General features: G+C 42.1%; 1 protein-coding gene across 8 annotated transcripts in view; it reads left to right on the top strand.

Annotated features, from left to right (window-relative positions):
* TLE1 (TLE family member 1, transcriptional corepressor) overlaps nucleotides 1-26,917 on the top strand; it is a 100,620-nt gene that overhangs the window by 49,208 nt on the left and 24,495 nt on the right. For 4 of the 8 annotated variants that reach the window (XM_037728571.1, XM_017500745.2, XM_037728572.1 and 1 more), the window contains 9 exons: nucleotides 2,244-2,448; nucleotides 3,181-3,197; nucleotides 15,968-16,084; nucleotides 20,126-20,179; nucleotides 20,691-20,843; nucleotides 22,802-22,946; nucleotides 23,544-23,645; nucleotides 23,984-24,171; nucleotides 26,016-26,092. In XM_037728571.1, the coding sequence (XP_037584499.1) occupies nucleotides 2,244-2,448; nucleotides 3,181-3,197; nucleotides 15,968-16,084; nucleotides 20,126-20,179; nucleotides 20,691-20,843; nucleotides 22,802-22,946; nucleotides 23,544-23,645; nucleotides 23,984-24,171; nucleotides 26,016-26,092 (1,058 nt within the window). Of the gene's footprint in view, nucleotides 1-2,243; nucleotides 2,449-3,180; nucleotides 3,198-15,967; nucleotides 16,085-20,125; nucleotides 20,180-20,690; nucleotides 20,844-22,801; nucleotides 22,947-23,543; nucleotides 23,646-23,980; nucleotides 24,172-26,015; nucleotides 26,093-26,917 lie in introns of all 8 variants that reach the window. The other 4 variants (XM_017500747.2, XM_017500749.2, XM_017500751.2 and 1 more) reach the window with 2 other exon arrangements.

The following is a 26,917-nucleotide window of genomic DNA, read 5'->3' as shown; positions in this document are numbered from 1 at the left end:
TTAGATTCCTTCCCCTCTGCTTAGCCTCTCTCATCTTCTTTTAATTAGTGCCGTGCTTAATTACCCGCTGCACTTGCTTGTGTATGCATGATTGCATCCCCGCGTCCCCCCCACTCCCCCAAGCCGGACATAGCTCTTACTCTTCAAGTAATGATAGTAATTGCTGGTAGGGCAGACCTGTTCCTCATCCTTCTCCAAGCACATTTCTTATGGCAGGTGTCTAGTTCCTAATTAAGTGCTAATGAGCATGCCTAGTGGACCGTGATGCCACTGCAAGCTTCTTCAGTTTTATGTCTCACTATTGCCCAGCTCTTAAAAGGTGACAGAGCAAGAATTAGTGTCTTTGGGATGACAGGAAGGTGATTTTATGAGTAAAGAAATTGTTATTATGATCTCAAATGATGAATGAGTAATTTATGAGTACTTTCCAAGAATGCTGTGAATGCTGCCTGTTCTGTCCTCACCCTCTTTTCCATTTTGTCTCTAATTAGAACTAAGTTATAATTAGAAAGTTTATAAGATGGTTGGCTGGCTCTTATACTTACTTACTTACTTATTTATTTATTAAAAGAGAGAGAATCTCCCCATGTTCCCCAGGCTGGTCTTGAACTCTTGGGCTCCAGTGATCTTTCTGTTTTGGCCTCCAGAATGCTGGGATTATAGGATTATAGTGAGCCACTGTGCTGACCCTAAACATTTTTAGAAAGATTGGAGTGCTTGAAAATTCATTGTAAAATCTCCACAGACACCGACTTCTGGCTTTAAGGTGATGTTTTCTCTTACTTTTGAGGCTGGGAAGTGTGTTTGGGATTCCGTTAAAAATCAGTGGGCTGGGTGGAAATGACTGAAGATCTGGCCTCAAGATTTAATATATTCAGTGCACGCAAGGGGATAATAAATAAAATGAGTAATTGAGTGCCAGGGAAGTGAACACAAATCAGAATCTGGAGAGTTTTTTTTAACATTACACCTTAGAAATTGAGTTTTAATCGTTTTTACTGTCTCATCAAAAACAAGTTTTATGTTGGACAGCTGAAATGTGGCCAGATTTATGGTGCAGGGGCCATTTCTTGGACACTTTTTCATTTTATACAATGTACTTTTAAATATAAGAGCAAGGATACTGTGTAATGAGAACAGACTTAGAACTTTTGGAATGGGTTAAGCGATGGGGGCAAAGTGCAATCATGGAAAAGGCGTTTATGGGGATGTGGCTCACTGGCTGGAGTCCCACACACAGGTGCTTTCCTCACCCATGGTCCTACCATTGTGGATTTGTTTTCATCAGTTACGTAGAAAGAGTGAGTTTGAGGCATGGAGCTTGATAGGAAGGAAAGGATAAACAAAGTTTCGTCTCTAATGTTTCTTCCAGCAGCCACAAGCCTGGCTCCCCGAGATCCTTTCCCGTGTCTGTGGGGTATGGTAAACAGCAGCTCTGAGAGTTGCTGCCATACTGACTACAGTCCCCTCCTGCCTAGGGAGAGTTGCAGCAATTTACTCTATACCTTGGAGCCTTTGTTCCTTCTGGGAAATGGGAATTGCAGTACTTTCTCACAGTACTGAGAAAGCTTGATGGAATAAGGGGGCACAATTGCCTGGGTGGTGCATGAGACACCCACCCGGATTACTGGGTCTCCCTCTCCCAATTCTGTTCCTTAGTGATAGTATTTTGTTTTTGTCTCATCATACTACTGTGGCAAGCTAATGCAAGGATGTAGGGTGAAATGGAGTTAACCTGGTAACAGATTGAGAGTATGACTGCTAAATTGTTGGATGCATCCTCACCCCCATTTTAAACTCTCTGAAAACAGCATGAGTCTGAAAATCTGTGGTATCTTAGATTCAGTGACATGCTGGATCTCATCCCTGGAGGCGCATAAAGACAGAACTAACTCATGTGTACCTACTAATGTTGCCAGCCTTGCTTAATAATAAACAGTTCCCCTCTCGGGGTGAGTGATAGCTGAAAGTGGCAGTGTAGATGTGTGGATTATATTTGGGGAAGGTGGGAGAAGTAGTGGAGTAGGTGAAAGCTTTTGATGAACTGAAAGCACTAATTGCATTTTTTCCCCTTTCCTCCCTCTCTTTCTTGGCTCCCTTTGTGTGTTTGTTGAACCTCCTGTTTCCTCCTTCCTCTCCTGTCTTGTCTGTTTTTCCCTGGATGCCACCTCCATCGCCATCACTGTCACCACTTCCTCCTCCTCCTCCTCCACCTCCTTTTTCTCTCTTGCCACCACCAACAGCAGCAGCAGTTGCAAGCTCAGCATCTTTCTCATGGCCACGGACCCCCAGTTCCCCTTACGCCTCACCCTTCGGGACTTCAGCCTCCTGGAATCCCGCCCCTCGGGGGCAGTGCCGGCCTTCTTGCGCTGTCTAGTGCTCTGAGTGGGCAGTCTCACTTGGCAATGAAAGATGACAAGAAGCACCATGATGCAGAGCACCACAGAGGTGAGAGGCCGGGCAAGCCAGATTAGGACTTTGTCCTCATACTCTTACAGTGCTGCAAAATTGTGTGCATCGCTAAAGAGAGCCCCAACCCATACAGAAAGCAAACCATGAGATAAGAGGAACTGTCGCAAAGCTTTCCACTGAAACACAGGTCACCCTGGAAGTTTGCAGGGTTTGCTGTGGGCATCTGTAGATTTCTCGATCTCGTTAGATTGCAGGCATCTTGACATCTTGGCAACTGCCTAGTTAATGCCAGTGGCCTGTATCATATTATGGAAAACTGTTAACTGCTTAATTGGGTAATTTTCAAAGAAAGTAATGTTGTTAAATGGGGCGAAATAAGAAGTTAAATTTGAAAGTGAATGTGTTCAAATGAAAGGTTTGATAATTGCATCTGTTACTACTTAGTTTCATAGGCTTTAATTCTAGTATGCGTTAAATATTGGGCAAAATTGCACTTGACTAATTTTTTGAAGAAAAGTAATTTATTCTGTCAAGAAATAAAAAAATAGGCTTTGTGTATGGTTAAACTGTAAATCTTATGTTTACAAAATACTGTAATTTTCAGGAAATCACTGTATTAGGAATGTGCAATGACTTATATAAATAAAAGCCATTTTTAAAACTGTTTGGGGCTTGTGTTCTAATTATTCCCCCCTTTTTTTTATTTCTGTTCTTGCCTCTGTGTCTGAACGGGCATGTCTGTGCGTTTCTTGGTAACCTCGGGAGCAGACAGAGAGCCGGGCACAGTAAGTATTCAAACGCCTGCTGCACGCACACACACACACACACACACACACACACACACACACACTCCCCACAGTAAGTATTCAAACGCCTGCTGCACACACACACACACACACACACACACACACTCCCCTTCTGAAAACACTGCTCCACGCTGTCTTTCTCTAAACACAGGCACAGACAGACATGCACACTCTCCCTGTCTCTCTCAGTGACCTGGTTTTTTTCTTTTACTTTTCCTTCCTTTAAAATTTATTTTTCTTATATGATTGTTTGCTCTGCTCTTGTCTTTGTATAAAACTTGGCATCAGACAAGAGGGGCATAATTTGGAGGCAACACTATTTGCTGATTACTTATCTGGAAATATACTTTGATCTATATTTGTCCCCACCCCACTTTAAAAGTGTTTGTGGTTGCATTCTAAGTCTGGTTGGGTGTACTTTAAAAGAATATTCATTTTTATATCTTAAATCAGTTTTAGAGGCAAGAGGGCACAATCCCATTGTGAAGTTGGTTAGTAATGTACTGTTTCTACCTAAACCAGTCATCATCCTCTGCGAATGCATCTTAGTTGCTAAGTTTCAATATCTCGTTTTCTTTGCATAATTGTCCTTGGAATGTGAACTTGATCTTACATCTATTTTAGACAGAAGAACTGAGCGTATCAGTAAGCTCTTGAAAACAAGGAAATTCAGTGACAGGGCTGTGTGCATATAGAGCTCATGGTTTTCACCAGTCTAAATCACACTCGTTTTACATGTGCACGTTTGATCTGTACATGCATCTGCCAGTTAGCTTTGGGGAGACCCATACTAAAGCACATCTCAAATGTTGTGTAGCAAATGGAATTTGGCTGCTTTTCAGCTAGGATAACCTACAGGTTTTGCTTCCTTTCCTTCTTTGTGAATGTAGCAGTATTTTGACGGTGTTTAATTTGGTAAAAAAAAAATGGGATACTGAACATTTAAATAATTGTGATAACTATTTTGGTATAAGTTTTGGGGGAAAGATAAAAGTTTAGGTATTTTTTTTTTAAACCCTTTCCTGTGTAGAATAGTAGCTGCTTTAAACATTGTCTTTGAGACAGATCTTGGTATATTTCTTGTATCTGGATATGTTTGGAGGTGTGAGGAATGGTTAAAGGAAAGGGTAGCTAGTTTTAAAATTCTTGCCTTAAAAATTTCTCTGGAAAATGTTGGGAGGGGATGGGGGAGGGCAAAAATTGCAGCTAGGAAATAAAATATTCTACACACAAAGTACAGATAAGTAAACCGGCTTTAGTTTATGGAGGTAGCCTTTTTGTTTTGCCATTCCAGTGTCCTGGGGATAGTCATCTTTTATGTCCATTCAGTAGAGTGTCAAATTAAAAAACCTAACCCTCAGTGAAATCACAGAAGAAATTTGGAGAAAGCCCATGCCCTTTAGGCTGTTACGTGTTTTAAGTCTATTGAACTTATTCTAGCTTTGGGACTTCAATTTTACATTTGTTCCTCAGTACTCCTTTTCACCTTAAATGACTATGTTCATTGAGTGCATACTATGTGTGTAAGGCACTATGGGACACCTATTTGCAATTCGAGGTAGGTAGGCATGCAGCAAAGGCCTTTCCCAGAGAATCGAGGAGGAATGAGTCATGCAAATACTAAAGACACAAGACTGGGGAAGGTTTCAGCAGAAGTTCTATAACTTATTGGTATCAGAATTGTGGAAGTGATGCCACATGGTATGTGCCTCCGAAATGCCAGGGTTGTGAATAGGCAGAGGTTTTTATGCTTAAGTTAGTAGAGATGTATTTTATACCTCTGTGTCTTTCTGAATTTCTGAATGTGTCTGATAACCTCTTGTTTGTATTTTTGACAGAAAAATATATGCAAGTACTTAATTCATGGGTTCATTGGAGTGGGCGGAGGGAGGGTTATTTATTGGTCGTACGCTTCAAGAAGTATGAAATAGTTCTTGAGTTTCAGGCATCTGTGGGTTATTTTTAAGTCTGTAAGTTAGGGTTAGCAGTCAGTGAACTTTTAGTGCAAATGTGGATTTCTGTGTTTTGGGCATGTGTCCTTTTTTATATCAAATTTTTGACAAGTTCTAATCATTTCCATGAGTATTTTCAGAACAAATATATATGCTGTATTTCCTGCCTAACTACTGCTGAAAACTGTTGGGCAATGATGCTTAAAGTGAGAAACCGACACTAATTGTAACCTAAACATTTAATCCAGTCCATAGAGAGGAATTAAATTGTTCACTGTCCACATAAGTGGGATTTTGCTACAGTTACCTAAAATTAAGTAGCTCTTCAAACTTTGTATAATAATGAATATGAAAAGCAGTGGATAATGAGATGATGTGTACTGTTAGTGCCTAAAATATTATAGTACTTACCTATTTAATAAAGTGGTTTGAATTAGAAGGTCTCAATTTTACTTGGCAGATCAAGACAGTCAGTTGCTGTTTGCTGCTGTTTTTTTAATCCAGTGAGGGGTTAAGGGCAGTTGCTACGGGCCAGCAATTTTCAAAGCCTTATGGTGTCACTGTCTTGATACCCTTGAAAATAAAATTATTGAGGACCCTAAAGAACTTTTCATTTATTCGGGTTATATTTTGATATTTACTGGGTTAATATTTTGATTTTCTGATATTTACTGGGTAAGAAATAAAAAATTAAAATCAAACAGATGAAGAGCTGCTTAATTTAAATTGTGTTAATACAAATAACATTATTAATGAAAAATAACTCTTCCAAAACAAAAATACTGTAGTGGGAAGAATGGCATTGTTATGCATGTCTACACATGCCTTTAATGCCTAGTAGTTTATTTAGCTTAAAAGAGGATAGCCCTCTTCTTCTGCGTTTGCTCTCTTGTGGTATTTAGTTGACGTTTAGGAAGAAAATTTGCTCTCGTGGAGATGTGTGAGGGTCAGGGACCCTTGGATAAAAGTTTAAGAACCTTGGCCATAAGTAAGACAAACTCCTTCCTATTTTTATTCCTTCTTGCTCTTCTTTCTGTATTGAACATATTATTTATACCAAATGCAGAAATCAGACACTTACAGGATCCACAGGGAATGTGGGTGTGTATGGATTTTTGTCTGTGAGCCTATAACTGGTTGATAGGTAGTTTATTTTTAGTGGCAGAAATTAATTTGCTAGTTAAAGATTTTACGGTAGGAAAACAAATGAACCTTAAATAAGCAATCTTTTAATGTGAAACCTAGAAAACAGAAGTGCAATCAGTGCACTGCATAACAACATTTCCATCAATAGTGGATTGCATAGATGATGGTGGTGCCATAAGAGTGTAATACCGTATTTTTACTGTACCTTTTCTGTGTTGTGTGTTTAGATACGCAAATTTATATCATGTTGCAGTTGCCTGTAATATTCAGGACAGTAACACGTACAGGTGTGTAGCCTAGGAGCAGCAGTCTAGGTGTGTAGTAGGCTATATCACCCAGGTTTGTGTAAGTACACTATTGGATATTTGCACAATGGTGAAATTGCCTGGCATGCCTTTCTCACAAAGTATCCCTGTTGTTCAGTGACTTGTGGCTGTTCTAAGAGTGAAAGTTTTTATGGAAACTACCTTAAAGTTTCTAGAAAGGGATGAATGATAAAGCTAGCAACTTTATAGAGGTTTAGCTTTGGTTTAAACATTTTTTTGCTGTTTTTAAGTTGATACCTGTTTTTTCTTATATAAGTGAAGCTATTGAGCAGAGAAATATGAAATGACCTAAGAAAGGCTGTTATTTCTTAGTAGCATTCCGTAGTAATAAAAACAACTTTAGATATTTTAATTAATGTAAAGATAAATTACATTAAATTTTGGCTGAAGGGAATGTTATTTTTAGCTGCTTGAAAGATTTAGAGAATTGACAGAAAGTTGTATGGTTTAAAAAAATTTATGATAAGGGCATGCTTTTAAATACTTTGAGTCATTTAACAAATATTTGTTTAGCCTTTACTATGTGCCCAGGTACTGTTTGAGGTACTGCGTATACTTACCTTCATTTTGCCATGATCCCTTTTAATGTCACAGTTAAACATTTGTTGAATGTAAGACACTGAAATACCTAGCCAATGTGATCACTGTTTGGAAAAGAGGGGAGACTCCAGAGCAGACAGTGTGTAGACCTAGCAGCAGCATTCACGGATGGACTATGTAAGTGTATGCAGGTTGTGGTGGGTCTGGGCTCATTTGCAGAATTCTGGGGAGAGATTATAACTCATCAGATTCTCAAAAGGGGTTCCTGACCCAGAGCAGTCTAAGCACCACTCATCTCTCTGTCTGGCCATACGGCACAGCACCATGGTGTTATCAAAGAGGCTGGGTTTATCCAGTCACATAGTTACTTAGTTAACAGAGATGGAGAGATAGTAGTCTGAGGGACCATGTCATTTCTGTAACTGACTCCTAAAATCACCAGGAGTTTGTATTTAGAACTTACCTAGAGATAATTACAACCATCACCTTGTTTAATAAGGTGGTTTCTTTGTTTTGTTACTCTTCTCTAGCTGTTTTTGACTAGTTAATTAGCAGAGGCAGGACCACCCTTCCATCACTTTTTCTCAAAACAACAACATTGTAGAAGGCAAGGAGGAGTTAATAATGTGAGGCTTGCTTTGTAAAAGAATACAGTTGGTCTTTTTCAGGAAAAAAAGTCACCTTCACTCCCAGAGGCCCACGGGAACCATGGCAGCATCAGGGGTGGTAGAATGAACATGAGTTTTGTACAAAGGCAGACCTGAGTGGAATTTTGGCTGCACAGGCAAGGCTTTTTCATCCTTTTATGCCTTCCTAGTCCTATCTATAAATGGCGATAGTAGTGGTTGCCTCACAGGCAGAGGGTTAGGAGGTCTCAGGTGGAAGGATAACAGCATAGAAGGTGCTTAGGGAATGTCCTCGCACCGCCCTTTGCAGAGTAGCAAGACAACAGTAAATGCACCCTTCATTACACTCAATGCTATTACTTATGGGTTTATCTCCTATTTATTTTCTTAATTAAAACAATTTTCTTTTAATTTTTGTACAGTCAGAGTCTCAGTATGTTGCCCAGATTGGTCTCAAACTTCTGTCTTCAAGTGATCCTCCTGCCTTGGCCTCCCAAAGTGCTGAGATTACAGGTGTGAGCCACCACACCCAGCCTTGGTTTTCTCTTCATTTTAAAAATACACATTACAAAGGCAGTTATGGAAATAAGGGTCCACGTGCCAAGGTGGCAGTTACTGATGGTTCTCAGCATGTCAGCACTGTGAAAGTGATCTCAGCTGCTTATTAACTTGATCACTTTCCTGATTTCTCAAAAGTAGACACAGCCTAGGATGTGCTGTTTCACCTAAAATCTTACGACTTAATCTTGACCTGACATGTTAAGAGATTGCCTGGAAATAAAGGCTAAAACTGAGATGGGTCACCTAAAATTTCAATTTTTAGGCACAATGGAAAACACTTAAGTTTTCTTAAGCAGTCTTCTGGGCAGTTTTTCCTTCTGGCCGAGTTAAAAACTCTGCTTAAAAAAACAGATCCTCTTCGAGGAAGTTGGCATGACTGCTGTGAGTAGGGTGAATTCTTGAAAGTCCTGGTGGTTTCTAGATTGTCAGTAGCCTATACCAGGTGGAGGCGTCTGTTTACAGTGGATGGAATAAGTCACCAGGTAGATATCGGGGCGTTGGAGCAACTGGATTAACGTTCAGGTTTTATCTAACTGATTGCAGTGAAAATAGGGTATCTTTACTCTTTAGAAAAACAACGAGAATTTTTTTTCCTCCAAAACCTCTTTTAGACTTCGGTTTGTGGGCTGTAATTAGAAAACCTACAATTGTGAGCAGGTTTTTTTTTTTTCTTTTGTCCCCATAATCATTTTTATCATTTCCTCACTGGGACATAGGTGGACAGCTCTGTGTCCTCATCTTTGAGATAAGAAGATATAAACGTAAATGCTGGCAGATATACAGATAACTCTGTCAAGTCCTGACCTAATGCTTTGTGGTTTCAGGGCCATTTCTTGCATTAGCAAGTATCTCAATGGGGGCTAGAAAGCAAAGAGGCACAGAAATGGCTAAGCAGTTCTTAGAAACAATGCTTTCAAAAAAGCTTGATATACAAATTTTGTTTTTGCTGCGATTAAGTTCTGAGTTGGGGAATGGCAGTGTCATGAGGTTATTTAAAAATTAAATTTAAATAATCGTATTTATTGTCTGCTCCAGTTTGTTTTGCTTTGCCTGGAGAAGGAGGGTGGAAGGGCCAGCTAGAAATGAGATGGTGACAAAGGCATTGTGGTTTTAGCACCCTGTCCAGCCTCAACATTTATCGGCCCCATATGTCACCTGCATGGCTACCTTTCCATGAGTCCGCCTGAGTGAGTCAGCCACCTGCATTCTACAGTGATGAGTTCCGAAAATTGAGGTGCAGGAATGCACTAGTTCTTTCCCATAGTTTGCATTTAAACTATGTGAAACATTGACGTGTGCCCTTCAGACCGGCTGCACAGGCAGGGTTCTGAGATGTTAGGTATGGTTGCCAGTGGACAGATTTTCAACTTTGTCCGTGTTGTTGACAAGTGGGGATCTCATTAGTTTTATGGATTAAAAATACATTAGTTAAAGTGTCGGGGCAGAGTATATGAATGCCCAGTTGGACTGTAGCAAAAAGTACAGCACAGGGTGATGGCTTAATTGATACCAGGTGTAGATGGAGAAGGCACACAGATGTGATGGGGTGCGTTGTTACCTAATTGTTTTAATGTTCACCGAGAAGTTAATTGTCAGTGTGGAGTGTGATAGTAAATTAGGTTCCTACTGCCTTAGTGTAACTGAGGATAAATGAGGTGTCACGAGTTTCCAATCTGTACCTCTGACACAAACACTTTTTCCTGCAGGGAGGAGAAAGTTCCCAAGGGGCATCAGCATGGCAGCTGAAGAAATCCATTTGAATAATGTGCTTTATTTTTACATTAGGGAAACCTGTCTTGCTTTTGCTGTATGCATGAGTAGGTTTTCCTTTCAGTTTTGCTGCTGGTGGTTTCAGGGTTTGGACTTGTTGGCAGAAAAGTTGCTTAGAGGTCTCAGGATTCATCAAGGCTTCTGTGAGTAGTATTTGATAGCATTGACAGGGCAGCATTTTATTAAACTTGCTTTTTTTTTTTTTTTTTCTTTTTCATAGTTTCTGAGGTTACTTTCCAGAATATGTTAGTAGATGTGAACAGCCATTACTGTTAAATTGCTAAATAAAAGTCAAATTCTTGGAGCAAGACTGGAAAAACTGGTTTTTATCCTTATAGAAGTGGCTGGGTCTTTGCTACCTCAGTCTTGAGTGGGTGTTAGGAGCATGAAATAGACACATCACTTGTGCTGAATGGTTAGGATAAAGCAATAGAGTCCCAGTCTTGATGTTTTCTTTTGATGCCACTGGGTGCTCTCTGAGGATCAGTCAGCCCATCTGTTTACATTGTAAGTTCTTATGTGAAGTTATGGTTTCATAATGGTATTGGAATGTTTAGTTTGGTTTTATTTTAAAAGAATATATTGGCCTCTCCCATCCAGGAAATGCAAACACTTTGCCAATTATCTAGTTACCTTGAGGTCATTGAGCTACCACAGGGAAAGATTCTGGTATGTGTTTAATAAAACATGGTTTCCAGAGTTAGGAAATTGTGCTCAGAATTTGTCTCAGAATGCACGTAGGCTGCAGTATCGGAAGATCTGCCATTCCTTTTTTCTTCTGACCAGCTCTTTTGCTGTCATAGCCGTTCTGTTCTGTCATCCTATTAGTGCAAGTTAGATGTGACCCTCAGGAAGCATATATTAATAAATAGCAATTTGCTTGTTGCCAGTGAAGATGCCCTCTGAGATTTGGTGTTCTCACAGAATTCCAGATTTTCGTGAGAGGGAGGGTCCCTTCTTGTGGAGTATATGGTTTCTCTGTTCTTGACCCTCATCTAATCCTCTCATGTACTTTCTATATAAAAGTCGTGCCTGTTCTGCCCATTTCTGGACCCTCTTTATGTTTCTGATGGTGAGCATTCTAGGGGGATCTTTTCTTTTAGACTTGTCAGATATGCTTCTCTCTTTATTGTTTTACTTGACTCTGTACCCATAAGTATGCGCCACTCATAGGTGTAGAAAATCATTTGATTTTAGAATTTTAGTTTATTTTGAAAACAGTGTGTTGTCAGCTGATTTGCCCAGGCTTGTAATGTCCTCCGTGGGCTGTATAACTTCTATTTTGAGTTTCTGTAGAAGACATAAATGAGGTGAATTTTGTTTATTTCTTGAAAAAAATTTTAAAACAAAGGAAAACTTAAATACAGTCTATAAATCTCAGTCCTTGGGACATTTGTAATAGAAGTTTGCCCAACATTTACAGCCTTTAAAAAATCCTGGCAGATTTAAATTTTGCCAGCTGCAAGGTGAAATAAAACATTGGGTTTCTTGGCTGGAATTAGAGTGTATCAGTCAGTATAGTAACACTGATTCTCAATAATGATCAAAAACGCTGATTCTCGATTACATATTTATTTGGCAAATAAATATTTGAAAAACAAATTCTACTTGATGACTGCTGTTTGTTAGATTAAAATCTTTCAAAACATGGACTCTGGGAAGTGTGATCTGCAGTGGCAAATAGAGTCTGTAGGATGATTACCTGCAGTGATTGGCATCCTGTGAACCTTGTGCGTACCTGGGCTGCTTTATCACTCTCTGCTGAGGTCTTTTTCAGTGTTAATTTTGGGATTTGAGTGGCAAGGCAGGAATTTGGGACTATTCCTAGTTCATTTTAAAGTAGACTTTAAAATGTTCATTTAAAAAAAAAATTACACGTTTCTATTTTTGGTATGGAAGGCATCTAACCCGATAAAGCAAGGCATTCTGTTGGTTAGGAGGTGGGTCAGAGAAACCATGCATTAGGTATTGTGTCATGTTAGAATATTACGCGCAGTAGTTTAAAGAGCCAGGGTGGATTTTAAATAAGTTTTTGGGTACAGGTGTTCTATGTATGTAAACTTGAGTTTAAAAATCACTCTTCTGAGAGGGGAGGCACTTTGACTGTAATAGGAGTCATCAGGTGGTGGACGGAGCTGCTTGGCCCCAGGCAAATCACCTCTATCTCTGGACATCCTAGTCCTCCAGGTTAAAGGAACGGGAGGAGGAGGAGGTGACATGTCTCAAAGGTTGCTTTGGCCTCTTGTCAGGTTTGATTCTAATTGCTTTCTGTGTTTAGAATGCATGACCAATTTTATTTTTTTGATTTTGATTTTTAATTTTTTTATTATTTTTGAGACAGTCTCTGTCACCCAGGCTGGAGTGCAGTGGCACCATCTCTGCTCATTGCAACCTCCGCACCCTGGGTTCAGGCGATTCTCGTGCCTCAGCCTCCTGACTAGCTGGGATTTCCGGCGTCTCCCACTCAGCTAAGTTTTGTTTTTGTTTTTTTCCTTTTGTTTCGTACAGATGGGGTTTCACCATGTTGGCCATGCTTGTCTCAAACACCTGTCTTCAGGTGATCTGCCCACCTCAGCTTCCCAAAGTGCTAGAATTACAGGCATTAACCACAGTGCCTAGCCTCATGATCATTTTTAAATAACTTAATGCAAAGCAACTTCTATTTTATTCTTTTGCAACTGGTGTCCTCATAAATGTTGCCTCGATTTATTAGATTTGGACGCAGACAACCTAGCATTCAAATTTTTGAAGGATCAACATGACATTCAGTCAATACCCAGGTTAATCTCTGAATTCTTAAAATATGTATAAAGTAGCTCTTAATGGCCATCAAAATGATTGTATTCTACCGTGGAGCCATAAGCAACACACAGTAGGGGGTGCATGAGGAGAAATCACAGCTTGAGGGAAAAATACCTCAAGAAATGCAGTACCCACAAAGTCACTTTTGGGTTTTTGGGAACAAATGAGGTAATCATGAAGGTAAGGGTCCCCCAGGCAGTAGTTTAAAAACCAGAATCGTTTGCTACCAGTGAAGCTCATTAGGCTGGAACTATTTGCTCATATCAAGAACAACAATGAAGGCAGCTTCAGGGCTGGAAGAAGTCAGGGGCAATTATACACAGAAATCTGGGTTCATGGGAACAATGGGAAGGGAAGCAATCTGTTTTTGGTGGGGTAGGCTTTAAGTAGAAAGCCTGCCGGGCTTCCAGGGATCCCCGGGCCTGACTGGCTCTCCTGGGCCTTTCCAGCCCACACACTCCGCTGCCTTGAGTCAATTTTACAGTGTGAAAGGTAGGATGAGGCATCTTGTTTTGTCACTTGTTGAAGGCTGCTGTTGAATAAGGACCGTTTTCAGATAAGCAGGGGTGCTAATTACCAGCCCTGTCCACATTGGGAGAAACTTTCAGAGCTTTTCAAAACCTATTCAGATTATAGGCTTCATTTAAGCTGCTCAAGCGGAAATTACAGTAGTAACTTTGAACGCAGACGCAGAGGATCTTAAAGGTCCAGCTGTATCAAGGTTATTGTTTCTAACAGGAACTGTATTGTTTCTAACAGAAGTGTAGTTTACTTTTACATTCACAGTACCACTTGACATCATTAAACAAGACATTAAGAAGCTGTCTTGGAATGGCCCCGTGGCTTGGATTCGCAGTGCTGATGACAGTAGGAGGGCTTGGAAGGCTCTGGAGAGAGACTTTAACTTAAAACTGAGCAGCACACACCAACTCTGTGCCCCATTTTGCTGGACACTTGGGTGAATGTTAAGTTGAATAAGATACAGCCCTGCCCTGGATGCTGCTCAGAGTCTGGAGGAGGAGACCACGGGGCTGAAATAACCTAGCCAAGAGAGAGGTGTATTTAAACACATTTTCCATGTGTGAGCAAGCAGCTGCTGCCCTGGCCCGGCTTTTCAGAGGGCGTGTTAGCACTTTGCAAGAGTGAGGTCTCCTGCAGCCTTGTCAGGCTGTGAGTCTGGGTCGGAGGGGTTAGTTTTTAGCAGACATTTATCTAGGTAATTAGTTCAGGGATCCAGCAGTTCACCTTTCGGCCCCAAACACTGTGACAAAGACATTACTTTGAGCTTCTCTATATTGAATTGCGTTGGTCCCTCCCAGCTGCTTTTATCTAAGCCTCCTGGCATTTGTGTAGCTTGAAGAGTCCTGAATAAAAAGAGCCCGGCTCCTTTAGAGTCAGTCCCTGATGCGGGCCAAGAGGCTTCAGATTGCCTTCTGTTTCCCAGTTTTGATTTCCTCCTGCATGTGGTTGAGCTGGGAACAACATTCCCAATGGTGGGGCCCATGGTTTTCAGGGGAGCTTTGAGGGATGGCCACCTGGCTGATTACCTCTGCCTGGTTAGAAATGAAACTCAAGGCTTCTAAGAAGTTACCATAAAATACTTGCTCCTGTTGGATGCTGTTACATTAGATGTGGTCTAACTTAAAGGCATCCCCCAGCCCCTTCTATTTTACACTGTGGCGGGGAAAGGTAGCATAATTGTCTGTTGGCCCTGGACACCGCCCTCTTAGTTCTCCAACATCCTTCAGAGATTGGGGTTATCCGGGCTTTGTGAAAGGAGGTTTTTGCACAGCTCATTCAACATTGTTCAGGGCAGTAACACATCACTGAACAAATTGCCCCCTTGCATATGCTAATCCCACACTTAAAAGAACTCATTGTAACATGTTCTGATGCTTTAGCCTGAGGGGAGATGGGAATTGAAGGGATGTCAGATCATGTCATGTGACCCCAAAATATCTAAAATGCCTGTTTTCTTTGGGTCAACAGTTCGTACTCAGCATATGCGAATGAAAGTATCCTGTGTGGTTTGTGGAAAAGATTAGTCCTTGTTCTTGCTTTTGTGTGTGGGAGCTGGCCTTGCTATTGAAGATTCACTGGCTGAAATTCCCCCCTTGGGTCTTAAATTTCAGTGCTATTGGCGAGGAACACCAAGTCTTATTTTCAACAATAAATTAAAAGAATTCAAAAGAGTTCCTTTATTGTTGCTGTGGAAAATGTGATTTGCCTTTTAGGAAACCATGCTGTTAATCCCACTGCTTCCTTTGTGCCTTTTTAGAGTGGTACACATTGACTCTTACAGTTAAAGAAAATGTCTAATAGAGTAATCTCAAGATTTGCTTGTAGGCCATTTATATTTCTGACCAGGAAGTTGCAGTGGAAAAGAATAAAAACACATCCACATACAAACACAGCAGGCTCCTATTTCTCAAACAGTAAATAGAAGAGAAGCATAATTCCAAGAAGGCCTGAGGAATCCACCTAATTTTGGATGGTTTGATTGCAAAGTCAGGGTCTCCCCCCGCTTTTTTTTTTTTTTTTTTTTTGACAGAGTCTTTCCCTGTCGTCCAGGCTGGAGTGCAATGGCGTGGTCTCAGCTCACTGCAACCTCTGCCTTCTGGATTTAAGAGATTCTCGTGCCTCAGCCTCCTGAATAGCTGGGATTACAGGCGCGTACCACCACGCCCAGCTAATTTTTTTTTTTTTTGTATTTTTAGTAGAGACGGGGTTTCATCAAGTTGGCCAGACTGGTCTCTTAACTCCTGACCTTATGATCCACCCGCTTCCGCCTCCCAAAGTGCTGAGATTACAGACGTGAGCCACCACACCTGGCCTAGGGTTTCCCTGTTAAGTGCATAAACCTCTAGAAATGTTTGCCATGAAAGTCTTCAGATGAGGTGAATTAAATGGAATGAAAGGCTGTGTAGGTACAACCTTTTGAAAATAGTTCTCACATCAAGGTTGGATTTTCATGTGTACAAAAAGGCTTGGGAAGAAATAATTGATTAATTTTTTTTGTCTTGCAGAGTAATTCCCTCCTGGTCCCAGACAGTCTAAGAGGCACAGATAAACGCAGAAATGGGCCTGAATTTTCGAACGACATTAAGAAAAGGAAAGTGGATGATAAGGACTCCAGCCACTATGTAAGTAATTAAAGGACTTGAAATAATATTTGTTTGCTTACTGCTCACCTAAGTGAGCATCCAAGTATACTCTTAAGATCTTGGTGATAATGCCATGTCCTTAAAAATAATGGCATAAAGAGGACAGGTTCTTAGACTGCAGGATATTATTTCCCTTTGAGGCTGTAAATTATGCTTCTACTGGGCTGAGTGTTATGCTTTAGACTTCCTGTCTTTGTTACTCAAAAGGGAATATGAACATACAGGGCCGGCTTTGTGGGCTGTGCAGTTGCTTAGGGCCCTGCTCTTGTTAGGAGTCCCTCCAGCCCCGCCCTCCCTTGGTGTAATGCTCTGATCTCACCATATTTGCAATCTCAATTTTTAAACAAGGTCTCTGCATTTTTCATCTTGTCCTGGACGCTGTAAATTTAGTAGCCACTCCTGCTAAAATAAAGATTTTAGTGTCACAGAAGCTGTTTGAATGCTGTTCCGATAGTATAGGATCATACTGCTTCTCAAGGCAGAGTTCATCATCTTCCACAGTGAGCGTTCTAGTGATCTAAGTTCATGGTAAAAATGGAAGAAACCCCAGAGGCCTCTTGTTTAAATTCTGTAGATGGGGTCACTCTACTGGTTGATGGACTGAGGACTCTAGTCACAGATCCAGCTAAAACCACATGCAAAAGGAAATCAAACTAAGCCAGATGGCCATTGGCTCTGGTCTTAGGGTTATAAACATCGCAGCTGATGTATGACTTGGAGTTGCCTGTGTGTCCCTGAGTGTCTGTTTCAGGATGGATGCGTTCTCAGGAACAGTATGAAAGTAGAGTTGCTGAACTGCGGCTATGTCCCTGATGGCCTTAGAGGAAGAGATGTCTACTGTGCAGGCTAAATGGAGATCTAAACACTAGAGAGAGGATAGTGTCTCCTGCTGGCTGGCCCAAGCCTATAGCTAATGTTAGGTAACATCTTTTTGAGTTTGTGCCAGGTACCCTGTGATTTTCACATGGATTATTTCACTGAACTCTTGTAACATCCCGGTGATTTGTTGGAGGTCACAATTGGTGATAGAGGCTGGCAGCAACCCAGCTCCAGTATCCCCGCTCTTCAACTCTATGCTAAGATGCTGAAACCCAGTCACCAGTATTGGGTTATTTTACTAGATATCCTCAAATTGGTTCACACTTTGCACTATGGTTTAACAACATAGTAAGAAACAAAGTTGTTGGTCCTCCCCACCCTAGCCCAATGCTTTTTAGCACATACCATTCTCCCCTTGTCTGTTGCCCAGAGCCAGTGTCCCATACATGTACTTTCATTTGTGAGATTCAGTGTTGGGGCTGGGCACGGTGGCTCAAGGCCGAGGTGGGTGGATTACCTGATGTCAGGGGTTCAAGACCAGCCTGGCCAACTTGGCAAAACCCTGTCTCTACTAAAAAATTAGCTGAGCATGGTTGGGCATCTGTATTCCCAGCAACTCGGGAGGCTGAGACAGGAGAATTGCATGAACCCAGGAGTTGAAGGTCGCAGTGAGCCAAGATGGTGCCACTGCACTCCAGCCTGGGCGACAGAGAGAGGCTCCGTCTCAAAACAACAACAACAACAACAACAAAAACACACACATACCCACAAAATCAGCATTGCTGAAAATTTCAAATTATCAGCCCAGTATCTATTCCATCATAGGAATGACTGCTTGTCATTCTGATGCTAAACTAGTGCAACACAATATAGTACCTATTAAGTTGAACCATATAAAACTGCCATAGTAAAAAAAAAAAAAAAAAAAGGCAAATTGGAAGGTTTATGACATGCAGAAATTTGCTGATGTCAAATTCTGAATTGCTCTTCATGAGGCTGATGTATATAGTAAGCTGTTTAGTAATGAGTGTTCTAGTTATTTAGTAATGACTCTCCACACGTGGCCCCTAACCATCTACCCAACCAGACAAACCTAGTACATGCAGGTTACAAACTACCATGCCAAGCTGAATTGGGGCTACGTCCCTGATGGCCTTGGAGGAAGGTACAAAACTACCAAACTGGCTTGGTAGTTTAGTAACTGCATGTACTAGGTTTGTCTGGTTGGATAGATGGTTAGGGACCATGTGTAGAAAGTATGTTTGAGAATCTGGGACAAAGCCCTCAGTCCTTAGATCACTGATGACAGACATATACTGTTCTGTGAAGCTTTATATTTGCAGAAGGGTGCAGTACAAAGCTAAGATTTAAGTCATAGTAAACTCACTTCAGTTTACTATGTAAACTGTAATAAAGGAATTGATTGCTACTTTTTGCCAGTTCAGTCTGTATACTACATAGCTATTTTTTATAATTTTCTTTCTAAAAGAGAAACTCTTTTAGATTATATTTTTCACCACCACCTGTAATACTTGGAAACATTTGTGCTTTGCTGTGGGCTTTACCAAGAGAAAACAGATTTTTGTTAGTATTAGTTTTGTTCTTTATTGCATGAAAATATTTATTTCAATAGACTGTTATTGAGGATTACCCAGGCTTCCTCATTGGTTGTAATTTTAAGTTGTTACTGGTGAATTGCATGGTGCCCTTGTAACCGTGGCTAAAGTATATCTTGTAACACATTATTGAAGAAAATAAATTGGGTCTCACATGTGTAGTGCTCTGGGTATGATAGAAAACACATCATTTAAGGCCTGAATTTAGAGTTGAGAGTAAACTTTCTAGCCTAGATTTGTGGGCCTACAGAAGTCCAATGTGGATTGTATTTGCGTGTGTATGTACTAATGTTTTTCAGATATTATTTCTATATTCTTCATTGACAACAACATCAGTAAAAGCATTGTTTAGATCATAAATTAGGGATCTCTTCCTTTTCAAGAATTAAACCCATTGAGTTGTCCTGCTTTTTCCATATGCCTTCATTGTATAAAGTATTACTCTACCCTAAAGGACATGAGACCTTTTGGCTAAGAAAGTGGACTTTTTCAGCCTGCTTCAAACTTGATGTAGGGGTGATCGCATCATTAACTTGAACAGCCTTTATTTTATTTATTTTTTGATACTGAATCTGGCTCTGTCAGCCAGGCTGGAGTGCAATGGCAGACTCTCAGCTCACTGCAACCTGCACCTCCTGGGTTCGAGTAATTCCTGTGTCTTAGCCACCTGAATAGCTGCAACTGAAGGCATGTACCACCACGCCTGGCTAATTTTTGTATTTTTGGTAGAGATGGGGGTTTCACCAGGCTGGCCAGGCTGGTCTTGAACTCCTGGCCTCAAATGATCCACCTGCCTGTCTCGGTTTCCTAAAGTGCTGGGATTACAGGTGTGAGCCACCGTGCCTGGATTAACAGCTTTTCCTAATTTTTTCCGAACCCATGGCTACTTTGGAGTTTCCTCTGGTTAGTAAATATGATATCTTTATGAAGGGACAACGAGACCCCTATTGCAGGATGCTAGTGCCCTTCAAATATCGCCATCTATCATTTTTCCATCTTTCCAGAAATACTTCAAGCTGATTGCTAAAAAGGTTTATTTTTAATTTACTTGTTACTTAAGAGAAAAAGATTGGGTTTTGTTTGCTTATTTCATCCAGCAGCTAGCTTTGCTGGGAGGGTGTTTGTTTTGTTTTGTTTCGTTTTTTTTGCAGTAACTTGTAATCCCAAGGGAAAATGGTTTACCTTGACATCAAATGGAAAAACTCTGATACAAGGGTATGCAGGTTTCAAATTAGAGATTTCAGCTCACAAGAGAAATTCAACCATTGCAAACATTACTGAGCTCTTACAGTCTGCCAAGTATTTGCAACTTGCCTTAACCTGTAAACAAGTTGTGATTAGATAGTTGGTTTGTTACTGCTACAGCAGAATTCCTGCCTGAAGCTTTGCATAGCCCCAGGTCAGCTGAGAACAGGGGGAAGATGATATTAATTACTAGGTCTGGCAAACTGAGAAGAGAACCCACAGGCCTGTCCCAGGTCGTTTTTTAGCCTGTCTGCTACCAAGAACCATAGAAAGAAATTGAACTGTGCCTCAAACCCATTCTTAGCCTTTAGTAAATGGCATTAATGTTTCTTTTTTTCAGGACAGTGATGGTGACAAAAGCGATGACAACTTAGTTGTGGATGTGTCTAATGAGGTAACCGTTTTTTTCGTCAAAGTTTATCTTCAGAATGATTTGAATAATGTTATGAAAAAAAAATCTAACAGTGAATGAAGGAAGTAGAGCCCTTCAGTGGGGGATCTCTTCTGACTTTTTACATTAAGAAGTTAATGGTTGCTCATGTATGGAACACGAATGGTCTAACTAACATAAAGTTTTATTTCCTTTTAAAAAAAGATATTTCCCCAGATACTTTGAATGCCTAAGTTGGATGTCTGGCTCCCCTTTCCTTCCAGTGCCCTCTAGGCAAAGTTCTTAAGCCTGAGGCACGAAGAGGGATATAACTGTGAGGTTGTTTTTTATGGCATGTTTGCGGGTATATTTGCAGATACCATGTTGCTCATTATAACATGGTATTGGTCACCTTGCGCACCCCCAACCTGAAGGACTTTCAGTACTGTCCTTTAATTTAGAGAATGAGTGTGGAAAGGGAAAGTTCTGTCTGTTTCAAGCTAAATCACGAAAACTTTTTATTATGCTTGTTGAGGACCCTTCTTCTCCACGAGCAAGCCCTGCCCACTCTCCCAGGGAAAATGGAATTGACAAAAACCGCCTGCTCAAGAAGGATGCTTCTAGCAGCCCAGCTTCCACAGCCTCCTCGGGAAGTTCCACTTCTTTGAAATCCAAAGAAATGAGCTTGGTAGGTAAAGAAAACTGACACTTGCCTGGTTGGCAGTGTATTTTTCATTTTGGACTGGAGGACCCTGAAGTATTTGAAATGTGGGGGGTTTGCAGCTTGAGGGTTGTATTTTTAAGAGTTTAATAGTGAAGCTCATCCCAGCACTTTGAGAGGCCGAGGTGGGAGGATCACTTGAGATCAGGAGTTCAAGACCAGCCTGGCCAACATGGTGAAACCCTGTCTCTACTAAAAATACAAAAATTAGCTGGGCATGGTGGCAGGAGCCTGTAGTCCTAGCTACTCAGGAGGCTGAGACAGGAGAATCCCTTGAACCTGGGAGGCAGAGGTTGCAATGAGCCAAGATTGTGCCACCATACTCTAGCCTGGGTGACAGAGTGAGACTCCATGTCAAAAAAAAAAAAAAAAAGTGAAACTCATCCTTCTGTTCTATGTCCCCAGTCAGGATTTACTTTTTCCCCACTTGTCTCTTTTGGGGTCATGATTAGAGAGGGTGTACATGTGTCCATGTTCCTTGCCTTCTTACTTGGGGCATATATCCTTGCCACACAGCTCTCTGAAACTTCCCAGTTGGCAAATGGCTCAGACGTCTGAGATTCTTTTTTATTTTTGAGATGGAGTGTCACTCTGTCACCCAGGCTGGGGTGCAATGGCATGATCTCAGCACATTGCAACCTCCGCCTCCTGGGTTCAAGCGATTCTCCTGCCTCAGCCTCCCCAGTAGCTGAGATTACAGGTGCCCATCACCATGCCCGGCTAATTTTTGTATTTTTAGTAGAGACAGCATTTCATGTTTGCCATGCTGGTCTTGAACTCCTGACCTCAGGCAATCTGCCCACCTCAGCCTCCCAAAGTGCTGGGATTACAGGTGTGAGCCATCGCGCCCGGCCTCAAACTTCTGAGATTCTTAAGTCTTCATTTTCTTAAGTTGTCCATTTACCTAGTAGACTGATCCCTGACATCGGGGCATGTTGTGGAGCATGCCCCGATGTTATGAAGTTGTCAGATCAGTGATGCAGAAAGGAGGCCCCAGGGGCATCCAGGAACTGGAGCATCAGAGCCCACTCATGTGCTCATTCATTCAATCAACAAGCTTTGTAGACTGCGTCATCTTTTAACAACATTTCATAACAAGCCTGCAGTTAATCCTTACCTGTTCCCTCCTGGCATTATCCTGTTTTACCAGTTGGGGGAATGAATAACTTACCAAGGCTACACAGCTGTGGCCCATGATCCAAGGCCAGAAAGAGCTCTCTTTTGCCTGTGCTCTTTGCCACACTGTAGTGCTGCTTGGACTGTGCTGTAAAGCACATGAAAGGTTGAAAGGCCAGGGAAGGTGCCCTGTAACCCCCTTACTGTCTGGATTCTGAAAGGCCCCTTGCTGGTGTTCAGTCTCTGATCTGCACTGGTGGGTTCACTTTGGTTATGCAGGCAAGTGGGCAGTGACACTTAACTCCAAAGCATTGTTCTTTTTAGGCATATTGGTAAGGCTAGTCCTAAGGCTTTTGTCTCTGAGATACGGCGCCACTCTCTCTCGCCATTTGTCTCAATCCCAGGGCTACCTAAAAAGGAGACTTGAAAAGGGGTCTTCCTGGGACTTTCTTGGCGTCTGGGGCATGTGTTTCTGAGTGCCTGGGAAATATTCTCTGGGTGGTCATCTTTCTAACTTGGCGTAGACCCAAAGTCCACAAGCCTGATGGAAAATACTTTTAAAATAAAATCTGCGGAGGAAGAAGTGTGATCATGTTCTGTGTCTCTAGCTCGAGTTTTAATTCTGGCAGGAAGAGGAAAGGTCAACATTTCTCGCTCACAAGTTAATGCTGTCAACATTGTGTGGATTTATGAAAATTGGCTGAGGGAGTAGCTAGAAGGTGCCCAGTGTCCCAGCTGCTGTTGTGATAAATTGTGTAATATGGCTTGGATTAAAAATAATACTCATTTAATTTGTTTAATGACACCAGCATGAAAAAGCCAGCACGCCTGTTCTGAAATCCAGCACACCAACGCCTCGGAGCGACATGCCAACGCCGGGCACCAGCGCCACTCCAGGCCTCCGTCCAGGCCTCGGCAAGCCTCCAGCCATAGACCCCCTCGTTAACCAAGCGGGTAGAGCATCGTCTCTCATTGTGCTTTGTTTGGTTTCTCCCATTCCCAGCTTGATTTGTTGTCTGTTAATCTTGTGACGCAATTGCCCCACAAATATGAAATGTACTTATGGCCACCCTCCTTCCTATCTCGGAAAAAGCCATGATAAGAAACAGATGTTTGTCCCTAGGTTTCAGCAGCTGCAGTCTGTTCAGTCTCCAACTGTTTACCTTCAGCTTTTATTTTTAAATATTTCAAATCCTAGGGACTTTAGTAAAGTTTCTGATAATTATTTTGAACACAGACCTCCCTACCTAACTAGCATTGTGTGCCTGACTTTGCTGTTATTGGCTGAAACAAGAGGTTTGGCTGGCCCGACTGTGCTCCTTGCAGACTGTAGTTTATTGGTTTTCTGCTTGGGGAGACTTCAGGAATCAGTGTTCTGCCTTTCAGTAGAAATTAGGAGGGTTTCCCTGTGAATCCAGCCCTTAAAAAACTCATAATTTGCAACCTGACATTCCCCAGTGGGAAAGGAAAAAAAGCAACAACTTGGGCCCAAAGGAAAATAGGCAACAAAATATTCCTCCTAAACCCGTGCTTTGGTTTACATAAATCCAGGATTGGGTTTTCATTTGGAATTGGTACCAGGGAATGGAAAGTTCGGACTGAAAGAGAAATCTTGGATTTTATCGAGAAAATCTTCTTTTGAGATTAAGTCAGGTAAACACTTAGTGTCTGTGCCTTGGTTTGCCCTCTGTAAATTGGGTATGGTAATACGCTTAATTCCCCTGGCTTCCCAGTGCTGCCACTTACACGAATGAGAAAATGTGTGGGTTGTGTTTCCCCTGGAGCCTTTTCTTTCCTGGAGATGAATTGCGCCCTGGGGAAGGAGGGATCCAGTGTATAAATTGGAGTTGATTTCCCCCTCCCCCAGAAGCGTTCCCTGTTTTTCTCTGCCCGTGAGATGAGTGACGCTAACAAATGAGGCCAGGATTGCTGGTCAGGTTTGATGGAGTGGGTCAGTTAAGTGATGTGTGGTTTGTGTTTCCTTTCAGCAGCTGGCTTGAGGACACCCCTGGCAGTGCCTGGCCCATACCCTGCTCCTTTTGGGATGGTCCCCCATGCTGGCATGAACGGCGAGCTGACCAGCCCAGGTGCCGCCTACGCCAGTTTACACAACATGTCACCGCAGATGAGCGCTGCAGCCGCCGCAGCTGCTGTGGTGGCCTATGGGCGCTCCCCCATGGTAGGCCGCTGTTGGGTGGGCTCTGGTTGGGATAGGAACACTGCATACTCCATTGAGCACTGTCAGATTCAGGGCCAGGCCTCTCCTCGCTGCGTGGGCAGGAGCAGCCAGCCCCACACACCTCAGAGACAAAGACACCCAGTGTCCCAGCTGCACACTCGCCTTCCTCTGTCAGCCTTCATCAACACGCTGCTCCATTAAGTGAGGGCCAAATGCTTTTTGTTTTACTGTTTTTGTGGATGAAAAAGACAGTGTTTAGAAGCTCCTTGAGTGGTTCAGGGGACATCTGGTTTTCTCCCACCAAAGTAGATTTTTTTTATTTGAAGGCGATGAAATAATTCAAGTGGTTCACAGAAGCCTTTTCATTCATTTTCTTAAGTTTTTTTTTCTTTGTCATCATAAAAACCTTAGAAAAAAATGTCTGAGAAGCCATCGCTTTCTCTTTCTATGCCTGCGTTACACTTTAAACCCAATAGCATGACTTACATATAAGCAGCAGTCTCTGTAAACAAACTGGTAGAATTCTGGACAGTCTGAACCAAGGGGCAGGCTGTCCCTTGTCTGTTTTCCCTGCCTCTTGCCACTGTGCAGATGGCCTACTTTTGAACCAAAAAGACATAAAACTACATTTGAAGGGTAAGACTGGCTGTGTGATCATGGATTGCATGAAGGGTATAAAGTCCCATAGTCGTTTCTCTTGGCTGTTTGAAATATGTCCTGTACCTTTCTCTCTTGTCCCCTGTTCACATTGCATTACCTCCACTGGTTTGCAGTGACATTAAGGTTCACTGTTTTTTTCCTTATATTGCACTTATAGGAGAGGCTGTGCAGTGGTGGGCAAAAGTGTTCAAAGTAAGGTGGTCAGCTGAGAGACTAGATGCTGCCCTTATGCTGCACAAAGTGTGGAATCCATGTATGAATCATTAAGCATTAAATTAGACCCATGGTATGCAAGTGGGGATGATTTTGTCCCTTGGAAACATTTAATAATATCTAGAGACACTTTTGATTATCATAACTGGGGACAGGGTGGGGGGCAGATATAGATTCCTCTTGGCACATAAATAGTAGGGGCCAGGAATGCTGTTCAACATCCTGCAGTGCTCAGGACAGCCCCCAACAAAGAAAAGAACTATTTGGCCCAAAATGACCATAGTGCTGAGGCTGAGAAATCCTAATACAACATGTTGCTCTGTGAACTTGCTTGCAAGTCTAAGGGAAGTGTTTACCATGGGGAGATGGTTCTCAGAACACAAGTAGATCACATCTCCTCTCCAACTCCCAAGAAGGAAGTGGGTCTTGTGTTCAGGGGTGCTTCTGTTACCTCTTGCATTGTAATCAAAAAGAAAAACACTAGGCCCTGTTACTGTTCCCATTTATGTTGCTTTGGGGATCTATGAGTTTCTTTCTTTCCTTCTCTCTCTCTCTCTCTTTTTCTTTCTTTCTTCTTTCTTTTTCTTCCTTTCTTTCTTTCTTTCTTTTTTTTTGAGACGGAGTCTTGCTCTGTTGCCCGGGCTGGAGTGCGATGGCACGATCTCGGCTCACTGCAACCTCTGCCTCTTGGGTTCAAGTGATTCTCCTCCCTCTGCTTCCCGAGTAGCTGGAATTATAGGCGCCTGCCACCACGCCTGGTTGATTTTTGTATTTTTAATAGAGACGGGGTTTTACCACGTTGACCAGGCCAGACCTCAGGCCATCTGCCCGCCTCAGCCTCCCAAAGTGCTGGGATTACAGGTGTGAGCCACGGCACCTGGTGGGATCTCAGTTTCTAATGAAAGATATTGATGTTCACAAAGTGCCTGCTGCAGTAAACTGAGTCTGCAGTGTCTTATTTTTGTTTCCAGGTGGGCTTTGATCCTCCCCCTCACATGAGAGTACCTACCATTCCTCCAAACCTGGCAGGAATCCCTGGGGGAAAACCGTAAGTACCTCAAAGACCTTAGTTTTGTTTTAAAGGTGGTTATTCAGTCATTGGTATTAGCAGGCTAGAATTCCAAAGGGAGTACAGGCTTGGGCGTTTCCAAGGAGATTTCTGGTGTCTTTTCCTGAGGATTAACACTTTCTAAAAATAGGCAGCTTGTAGGTGTCATGCCTCTGTCTTCTCCTTGGGGGTGATCTCCTAAGTTTAGTTATTTCTGGAGAGAAACTGTTGGAGATGAGGACGAGGTGGGAGGAGAGCGCTGGAGGTGGTCGGCCCTCCTCGCTTGACCCTTCAGAAAGCTGCTCTGCTCTGCCATTTGGTTAGAGGGCAGCTGCTGGAGATTTCCAACAGTGCTGTGCTGTGGGCATTCAGCTGTCACGAACTCTTGCAGGCTCAGACATTTGAAATGTGTCATCTTTTTACCCAGCTCAGTGCCACCTTTTTCTTATTTTGGTGGAAACGAGAGTTATTTGAAGGGCAGGTTGTGTTGGATGCCAACACTCCAGGTTTACCCCCAAGTAAAGTTTTGATGAGTGCTCCGAGAGATCTAGAATTATAAAAAGCAAAGTGGCTTCATGGGGAAGAAGGAGAAGTTAAGGTTCAGTTTGTGTCCAGTGCACAAAAGCATTGGAATTTTAAAAACTCAGTTGGGGGCCGGGCGCGGTGGCTCAAGCCTGTAATCCCAGCACTTTGGGAGGCCGAGGCGGGTGGATCACGAGGTCAAGAGATCGAGACCAACCTGGTCAACACGGTGAAACCCCGTCTCTACTAAAAATACAAAAAATTAGCTGGGCATGGTGGCGCGTGCCTGTAATCCCAGCTACT

The sequence above is a fragment of the Cebus imitator genome, unplaced genomic scaffold, assembly GCF_001604975.1.
Source record: "Cebus imitator isolate Cc_AM_T3 unplaced genomic scaffold, Cebus_imitator-1.0 Scaffold269, whole genome shotgun sequence".
NCBI classification, from domain to species: domain Eukaryota; kingdom Metazoa; phylum Chordata; class Mammalia; order Primates; family Cebidae; genus Cebus; species Cebus imitator.
This window is presented reverse-complemented; position numbering and strand designations above follow the sequence as displayed.